The sequence below is a fragment of the Eleutherodactylus coqui genome, chromosome 7, assembly GCF_035609145.1.
Source record: "Eleutherodactylus coqui strain aEleCoq1 chromosome 7, aEleCoq1.hap1, whole genome shotgun sequence".
NCBI classification, from domain to species: Eukaryota; Metazoa; Chordata; class Amphibia; order Anura; family Eleutherodactylidae; genus Eleutherodactylus; species Eleutherodactylus coqui.
In genome coordinates, this window is record NC_089843.1 from 179,167,821 (window position 1) to 179,177,614 (window position 9,794).

The following is a 9,794-nucleotide window of genomic DNA, read 5'->3' on the forward strand; positions in this document are numbered from 1 at the left end:
CTTTTTAGATACAAAGCAAGTGTAGAGTTTGGCTATCTGTTACTGAACCTCTCATTAGAAGAAAGCTTTAAAATGAACGTCCACCTTTTGCAACAATTTTCTTTGGGTGGCAAATTCAATGTTGCATAGAGCATATCTAAACTTTCAGATGGCTTTTTAAATAATTTGTAAAGTGTGTGCATGAGGAAAAACAGTATTTTGGAACATTATATGACTTGTATCCTGCATATTTAGCAGTTTCCCAATGATGGTCATATATGGCATAACCACCTGTGGGGCAGTCTCCATGGAAGTTACAGAAACTGCTCGGTTCTTTCAGTAATGCTCATAAAATACAATATACCCTAATAGGACATCTGGATTGGGGTTTCAATAATGAGATAACCCCTTTACATGGGACTTGAACATTGCTTTCCTTGTTGTGTGTCATTCTTGTGTATCCCCACCCATCAGCACAATGAAAAGTCTACAATGCCAGGGCACCAAAGAAACAAGTAGATCCTCCATCAATATTTGTATTGCAAGTAGTTGAGCTTTGAACAGAAATTTGTGATGGGAAGGATTTGTAATTCTGTGGCTTTGTGATTTTGAGCTCTTCATCGTAAAAAAGAGTTCCAACTGTCATAAAAATATACTATCAAATTATTCAGCATGGAATTTTGGACTAATTTGGAGAACATAATGTTCTAGTCACTTTAAAGCTGCCTAAAGCTGTCTTCCAATCTGTGTCGGAACCACCATTAGGAACATTGAGAATGAACCTATTTGTTCCCGCATTCCCAGAATCCACTGTAAAGCAATTTTAGAGAAATTTCCAAGACAGTTAAGGTACTAAATATTTTGGTAGTCACTTGTTAGTTTCTCTTTTTAAAGGGTTAGAAAAGTCAAAAACACGTTGGGAGACACTTTTTTTGGGGAGAGCACAGTTGTCACGCATTTTAGTTTTGTAATTAGTATAATGGAGGACTTAAAGTGACCATAGGGTATACAATTAGAGAAGAGAAATCAAATACTGAGATTATTGTTCTTCTTTTTTGGTGGATTCTTTTTTTGTAATTTTCTTATTGATTCATATATAACATTCTTTTGTATCCTCCTCTTTTGAATTTTGCAGGATTTATCATTCACCATGGATTGAATGAGGTGTTTTTTTAAATGCTTTGCAAAATTCTTTACAGTTAGTACAGCTCTACTAAAAACAAAACAATTGAAGACATCGCCTGAATGTTTATGATCCATTAACAAGGTTGTCTCATTACAAAAAGCCATTGAAGGGAACTTATCACCACCGAACAGCATCATAAATGGAGTTTAGCTCAGTGCTAATGATTAAAATCCCATGCATTTCGTACAGTGTTTCCATATTTTTCCCCACCCCCTGTATATTTGGCCTTACAGCTTCCTTTTTAATATAGTATAATAAAAGTTATGTTTCAGTGGTTGAACTTGTTAATAAGAGTTTTTTTTTATTTGTGGTTAGTTACCCAATTAGAGATTAGTTTTCAGTGATGGATACCTGTGGAACTGGTTTTAGCAAAAACATCATTTGATTTGATGATTTTTTCAGAACAAATTAAAATAAAAACTTATGAAAATGTACAGAATTCTTGTTTGCTTGCTAATCCAGAAATTGTTTCCCTTTCAAGGCATATTGACTCTTAGGGTTTAAACTTTCTGCATCACAAGGGTGGGAAAAAGTATATAATTCCCCCCTTTACCTGTATCTATGTAATATAATAGTGGGAGCTATATCAAATATCTCTCGTATAGTACTGTACATTGTCACTACAGAGGCTATATTAATATTTTTTATAAACTTGCTTGAAAAAAGTGAACAATGTTATTTCCGAGAAATATGATCCGTAATAACTTAATAATACAACATTCTTCCTTATTATGTAATCTCTGCAGAATTCTGAAAAGTTTTTTTCCCTCTTTTAGATGTCACTTAATATTTCATATCTGTCATGCTGAGTGATATTTAAGCTTTTAGTGTAAAACTAGAAAAAATGTACTTTAGTTAATACACAGTGGCATAACTATAATGGGTGCAGAGGATACCGTCATACCCGGGCACTGGAGCCTTAGGGGGCCCATAGGGTCTCTTTTCCCCATAAAAGGCAACTAGGGCTATGAATGAAGCATCATAGTTTCGGGGCCTGATTAGAGATTTTACATTGGGACCCTGCAGCTTCAAGTTTCACTACAAGGTTCTGTGAGGGCAGCATGATAACTGAAGAGCTTCATGCATGTGTCTTATTATAATACAAAAAGATCTATACATGAAACTGTTCAGACATCTTATGTTTGTCTTGGTTACTACCTATGTCACCAAGTGGGCTTTTATGTGTCAGTGTTTAGATTGGGTGGGAGAACGAAATTATATGGATACACACGCCTTGATGGAAAACACTAGTTCCACCGGAAATTCAGCTTGTTGTGATCTGTTGTAGGTATAGATTTTTGATGATACGTTGTTTTAACTTTCATGATTTATGATTAAAACTCTTTATTTTTTTTGTCTCACACAGGTTTGAGAACTCAAGATCCCGTCTTTGATCTACTAAAACTGTTGCCTTATAAAACGTAGTAATTCTGCCTAAAGATTCTGCCCAACATAATCTGATTCCATGGGGACTGTACCAGATCCTTCAGGATCTGACAAGTCATCACCGACATCAACGGAGGAGGAAGAATGCCCGGCTAGAGATATATCCCAGGAGGATACTCCCCAGCTTAAACGGGCCACATCAAACAACAATGGGAATGTTGCGCAAATAACAGGTGTATGTTCTTCAGATCTAAATTGCAAACCCTCCACAGAAAGTCTTAGTAGTAAAAATATATGTGAACTTGAAGAGCAGCAAACCAATGAAACATTGTCATCCTTCAGGACTTGTACATCATCAGATACTTTGCCTCCTTTAGGTTCAACAAGCAAAGAGACACAAGCCATCTTGGAAACTACTGAACATGCTGCCACTACTAATAATGCAATACAGTCACAGTCAACTATCGTACCATCTGTTGTTACACACTTGACATTGCCAACGGAGAATCCCGCAACAGAAGAAAGCCACTTGCCAAAAAACATAACTGTTGTACAAATAGCTCCCGAAAATCAAGAAGGGAGCAGCAGAACAAGCACACAGATATCTGATACATCAAAAGATGCAGACATTGAAATATTAGATAATGATAAAAATGGGCACATTCCTTCCACTAGTCAAGAAACAGAAATGGAGAATACACAGACAGAAACAAATCTCAGCTCTGATCTAGTACAAGATGAAGCAAATATGGAAGATCATGACAATGAACCTCTAGCCATGGAGTGTTCAGAATTTAACCAGTCTGAGGAAGAGGTAAATACAAATGGGGAACATGATACTCTGGAATTGCAGTTAGTTTGCAAGTTTAAGGAAATGGGTACAATGACATCACAACTTGAGAGCTGGGATAAGCAAGATGCTGAAGTTCAAGCTGTAGCAAATGTAGAAAATAAGTCTGTGTCCACCAGCCCGAGCATATTAGCTGCATTTCTAAAATCCAGCTCTCCAGGACTTAAAGAAAGACAGGAACAAGTGTGTATCATCTATCAGGGCAACCCAGGGAATCCTCAGATGGACCGTGCTAATTTTGCATTGCATTCACAGCTCTCTCAAAATCACTTAGCTCCAAAAGTATGTTTTCAGCCTCCTGATGCAAAGGGTCCTCAGCCTCTACAGTTGCACACAAAAAGTCCTCCAGATATGTTACGGTCCCCCTTTCAGAGACCAGAACTAGCAAGAAATTCACAGGTTTTATATAGAAGTGAGTTAGATGGACAAGGATTGTGCCACCCCATGCCGCAGATGCAAATGGCTAATGCCTCTCCAATTTTAATGAATGTAAAACCTGTTTACCAAATTAACATAGAGAATAGTAATCAACCCAAAGCTTGCCAGATGACAAAGGACAAGTACAATGAGCAGGCTCAGTTTAGGGCGGCTCATGATCTGAGCAGCAAAGCTAGGCTCCATCATTTGAGTGGAGTCGATAACATTCAGCTACATAATATACGTCAAGAAAATGAACAGACAGACACTCTTACCGTTCCCGGTGAAGGAAGCTCTGATCGGAAACCTTTTCATTTTAAAATTACTAATGAACAAGGTTCCACCCAGGCTATCATCACTACAGATATAAAAAAGCCAAAGAAGGAAGAAAGGCCAACCCCACTTCATGTAGAAGTTGAAGTCAACAGCAGTATTGGCGCTACTGGAGGTCAAGTAGAGGAAATACTTGAAGTTTTGGTTAGAAAGGATCAAGATGAAGGAGAACATGCCAAAAGGTCAAGCAGTCTAAGTCTGCATACCAGACCAGCAACAGACTATAATCAGAGTGCAGTACAGCTCACACCCAGACTAAGAAAAGCTAGGGAAGAGAAAAAGGAACCAGTTCTGGTCACCTTACCTACCTCTGAACCTCCCAAGACACATGGAAAAAAGTCAAGTCCAGGTTCAAGTGGCGAGGCTAAGAGCCAGGCAAAGCAGCAATCTAAAAGTGTGAAAGATGTGGTATGGGATGAACAGGGCATGACGTGGGAAGTTTATGGAGCTTCTATGGACCCAGAGGCCTTAGGGATTGCTATACAGAATCACTTGCAAAGACAAATTAGGGAACATGAGAAAATGATTAGGGCTCAATTAAAGCAAAACCGCAAATCGATTTGTTCCGATTCTTCAGGGAAAAAGCACAAAAGAAGACAGCACAGGGTATTCCAATCAATACTCAAAAATTTCAGACGACCCAACTGCTGTAGTCGTCCTCCTCCTTCTGCTGTCATAGAGTAACTTTCTGTAAAATTGTTAAAATATATTGCCACATCAACTAGTAGACAAATATGTTTCTTTGCACTTAAGAATGTCATGGAAATTTTTTATTTGATTACTGTACAGGGTTTAGGGTGATTGCCATATCACTCTATTTTGTAATGCAATACCATTTTGTTTTTATTTTCACGATAGGGTGGATATTAATGAATAAATTCACAAGTTGTCTTTCCAGAACCAACATTTGATAACAGTTTTGTATGTGTTGAATTTGTATTTTCATCTCAATAGGCAAACAGAATTAGGCTGAGCTCCTGAAATGTCAATATATGTGCCGTTAAATGCAGTGCCAGAAACGCCTTTTCACATCGGCCTTGTTTGACTCTGAAGTTGGTAAAAGAATTAGTGACAATGAGTTGCATATTGAAGCAATATAAAAGCAGCACAGTTGTCTGCACCATAGTAGTATTACATTACAACCTTTCACATTAGATAGCACATTCTTCATCTACAAACAGCCCAAGAAAAGAAAAGTATAGACACATCAAATAACCATCTCATAGTAAAATAGTGTACAGGGCTGAAAAATTACCCCCCAATGTTGATTCAGAGGAAAGCAAAAGAAAAAACCTCGATGAGGTAGAAGCCAATTTTCCTCATTTTAGAAGGAAAAATTCCTTCCTGACTCCATCTTGGCAATCAAATAATCCCCGGATCACCAACCCTTCTGAAGTGATCAGTGATTAAAACATGCAATATCGTAACACTCAAGAAAGATGCCGAGGCCTCTTGAACTCCTTTAGTGAGTCCTCCATCACCACGTCCTCCGGCAGAGAATTCCATAGTCTTACTGCTCTTACAGTAAAGAATCTCCTTCTATGTTGGTCTTTCCTCTAGACATAGAGGGTGCCCCCTTTTTACTGTCTGGGTATAACTAGATGATGGGAGAGATCTCTATATTGTCCCTTGATACATCTATACATAGTTATTAGGTTGCCATCTCAGTGCATAATGGTTACATATTGTACAGTATCACACTTCACAAGGGTTCCTCCATATCAATGTGGGTCATCACAGAGAACCATCCAGTGACATTAGAATAATTCAACAATTATGTATTTCCAATCAAGGTGTTGGCCATTTATGCTAATTCTATGAATTGTGTGCACTGTTTTAGAGGGTGGAAGCCTTTGTCAGCCATAGGCACGCAACTTCAGATGGTTAGAACAGTCGTACAATATGTATGACCCTGTGTAACATTTTATTGGCATTGAATAAAGGTGACAAAACATTACATGCTATTGACTTCCAATGATACATTAACCGTACTTGAGCTTTATAGTTAACAACTCTGGTGAATTTCTTTGCAATCAGTAGATTATATGCTGACAGCCTTGCAGAAATACTTGTATTGGGTCACAAAGCACAATCATACGTGGATCAGAAACATGTTATACAAAGTTTCCTGAACAGTATGTAAACCAACATATAAAAATGTATATATTTTAGTTTTTCATTTGAAGACCTCAACACAATGTTTAAAGTTTTTTGCCCACAAATGGGGAGGCGAATTTATCAGAATTAGTGCCAAAAAATGGAGGGATTGCCTGTGACTACGATTCCTGCCCTCATTGTTTAAAAAAATAAATAAATAATAACAATCTTTCTATATGACCAAGATATTCTAGAGCACTTTACAAATAAGAGCAGAAAATTCCATGCAGGAAAAAGTGTCATCCACGCTTGCTTGCAGAATAAAATGTCTAATCTTCCTTTATTTAAACATATTTAAAATTTGCCAGGCATACACATCTCTGGACCAGACGCGTATTGGCTGCACAGAGCCTTTGTCACTGACCAGTTCAATGATTGGCACAAGATCGAGGCATCAGTGTAGCATTATATAAAAAGATGAGTATTGCTGCTTAACGAGGGGAAGGATGATTAGTAGTAAGTTGCAGCAAACTATGGGCATTCTCTCCACTTTTCATTTGCACTGGTTTTGCTAAATTTCTCCCATTTAGGTTTACTATATGAAAGTTCGGGAAAGGAAACAGACCACATAAAATGTGTAATGCCAGCTCACAGCAGATTATGCACCAGTACAATCCTAACTGTGAAACTGGAAAGCACCTTGTTATACCAAAACAATGTCCAGTTTACTGGTCATCTCCCCCCATTGGACCACCATATGTAGTAGCACTATTCCATTCTTTGTGGATATATCTTGTTAAATTTATCATGTAGCCATTACGATACTGTACACGCAAGAACAGCAACATGATAATTGGGGACTGCTCAAGGAAATTAACCTGTCACAAGTTTTAATCTCTCCGTAAAAGTCCCTTCTCCACCAAAAATAGAAAGGTCGTATAGCTGCACACAGAAGACCATAGACATTTTTTTACTGCCAGCCAAGAGCATTCTGCATGTTTTCCCAGCTAACATGCACATTTATGTCACCAAGCATATTAATGCTTAGAAATGTTAATGAGAATATAGCAGACAGAAAGGAAATCTGTAGTCATCAATACACTCACTCTCAAATATGTTACTCTACTGTAAAGGTTAATACACAGTACTTAGACGGGCATTCATATAGGATAATACAGTACTGCTCCTATCATCTCACATCATTCAAACCATTGCTTTTAGTTCACAAAACCTTCTGTTTCCAGCAAGCGCAGAACTGCAGTTTTAAAGGATTTTCCCTTCATGAGTATAGGAGGATTAATCAGAATGACCAAATTATCAATCCATGCTAATCCGAGGGCATGCTTAACACTGCGGTGCCATGTGACCCAAATGCATGCTGGGTTCAAGTGTGCATATTACCGAGAAGCAAATGAGCAAAGAAGGAGTATTTCTTTTATTATAGATTTAAAGCTATTTTTTTTGTTCCTGTCTTGACTATGCTTCCTCTTAAAAGCGATATAAAAGGCTCCTCAATGTAAATATATATGCATTGATTTAATTTCCAACATATTTCATAAATGTATCAGAAATGTGCGTTTCCCTTACATGATGAAATGTAAAATGATTGAACTTATTCTAATAGAGTTTAATGTATACTAACACTGGAGAGATTTGTGTTTGATACAATCTGTGAGTCTGTGTGATTGTAGTATTTCGATAATCGTAGCCCACGAAATTTTTACGTCTTTATGCAAATGTTTCAAAGGTATACCAATAGAATTTTGATTCTGTTTTTATCCCATCTATCTAGGCCACATTCAGTGTTTCCAATATGTGATATAGAAAGATGGAGTTGGTTGATGTCGATGTAAACACATTACATGAAGCTATTTGAATAGTCGTCATCAGTTACACTGAAATCCATTAATTTGTATGTATTGTAATGTTATAAAAAAACAGATGTGATCAAATAAAAGAAGAGGAATGTTCCTTTTATGTGTAAAGAGGAAAAAAAAGACATTTTCTATTTGAATGAAGAAATATTTTCTGGCACACTTTTCAGAGCTAAACCATCGAGAGAAACTAAAAACAATGGAAATGACATAACCAATTTTTATTATAGTAGTATGTAACATTTATGAGAATATATCTGGAATAAGTAAATGCACTTGTGTCACAAATCTGTAATAAATATGAATCAAACCATGTATTGAATCGGATCCGTGCCTGAAACATGTTTTCTGTCATAAATGATGTTGCGCATATTTATTGATGTTTTACTATTCTATTGTGAGACATTTGCTGAGTTTATTATTCTAATTGTTTGGTTAGTTTTTCCTTTTCACACAGAAAAGTATCTCCAGCTGCTATCTGCAAATAGCTACTAATGAAGAATCAGTATTAGTGTATCTTGAGGCCACCAGGAAGTCCTGGTGGAGACAAGAGTGACAGGGGGTGACGGCCCCTGTAGCTGATTGGTTTCAAAATATGGGCTGGCTGCAGGTCCTGGTTGCCGTATATAACTGTTATGTGCCGACTTCCAGGCCCTTAAGTGTGCTCCCCGCATCTGTGCTCCAAGCTGCTGTACTTAGGTCCCCGGCGCTGTGTTCCTTTGTCCCCGTCTCTCTGCTCAGCCCTCCTGCTATTTCCTGCTCATCACTCTGCTCCCAGGTGTTGTAGCCTTATGAGCGGTGCTGCACTTGCTGCACCTGCAGTATTGTCCCCAGGGCAGCGATCCCCACTCCTGCAGTAGACTGGTCGGCCCTCTTCTCAAGCATCTGCTGCTGCTTATTTATCGCTGTGCTCCCCGCTACTGCACTATTATCCCCAGCGCACAGCTCCCCACTCCTGCTGAGTACTCCCCTCACGTTCGCCACTGAAGCTCCTCATCTCCCCTGCGTGGCATCCCGGCTCCTCTCTCCGCTTCAGGCTGCAGCGGTGTCTTCAACGCTGCTTGCCGCTGCGGAAGCTCATCCCCGGAGACACTCTCCCCCCTGACGTGGCCGGTGGCGGCGCCTGTATATCCACGACACAGGTTCAGGTCTTGCTGCTTAGTGTGTCTTGACTCTTAGGGTTACAGATGTTTTACCTGTTTGCCTTACATTGTGAGTTACAAAATGCTTCCATGTGACATGTGTTACATGGAAGCATTAACAGTTACCAATGTAAGGCTAACTGCTGAAACATCCCTAACCCTAAGAGTCCATGGCAGCCAACAGTCAAGACACAGCGTGCTGCTACGACCTTGAATAAGTCATCCAATAGAGAGCTAGGGGTGTGACAGGGGCGTTTCTCCTGTCAAACCCCTAGCTTCCTGGTGGCGTCAAGGTACACTAATACCTGAAGAATCTTAGGGCAGCTTCACACGGGTGTATTGTGAAATACGCCTGCTCCTGCGCAATTGGTTTGCACAGTGGACGAGGTTACTCTGTACGCGTGCCTACGCACAATAATGCGGGCATTAGTGCAGGCACTGCTAGTTTACATGGGGCAGGAGAATCACCCCTGCCCTGATTTAAATGGCTATTAATCCCGACAAGGTGCTGGTGTGCATATTGTGCCTAC

The 9,794-nt window shown here is 39.0% G+C and overlaps 1 protein-coding gene across 1 annotated transcript in view; it reads left to right on the forward strand.

Moving 5' to 3' along the window:
- Window positions 1-8,437, forward strand: part of GPRIN3 (GPRIN family member 3) — a 170,019-nt gene extending 161,582 nt beyond the window's left edge. The window contains exon 2 of the mRNA XM_066574039.1: window positions 2,532-8,437. Coding sequence (XP_066430136.1) covers window positions 2,631-4,835 — 2,205 coding nt within the window. The 5' untranslated portion in view covers window positions 2,532-2,630 and the 3' untranslated portion in view covers window positions 4,836-8,437. The remainder of the gene's footprint in view (window positions 1-2,531) is intronic.
- Window positions 8,438-9,794: the final 1,357 nt, after the last annotated feature.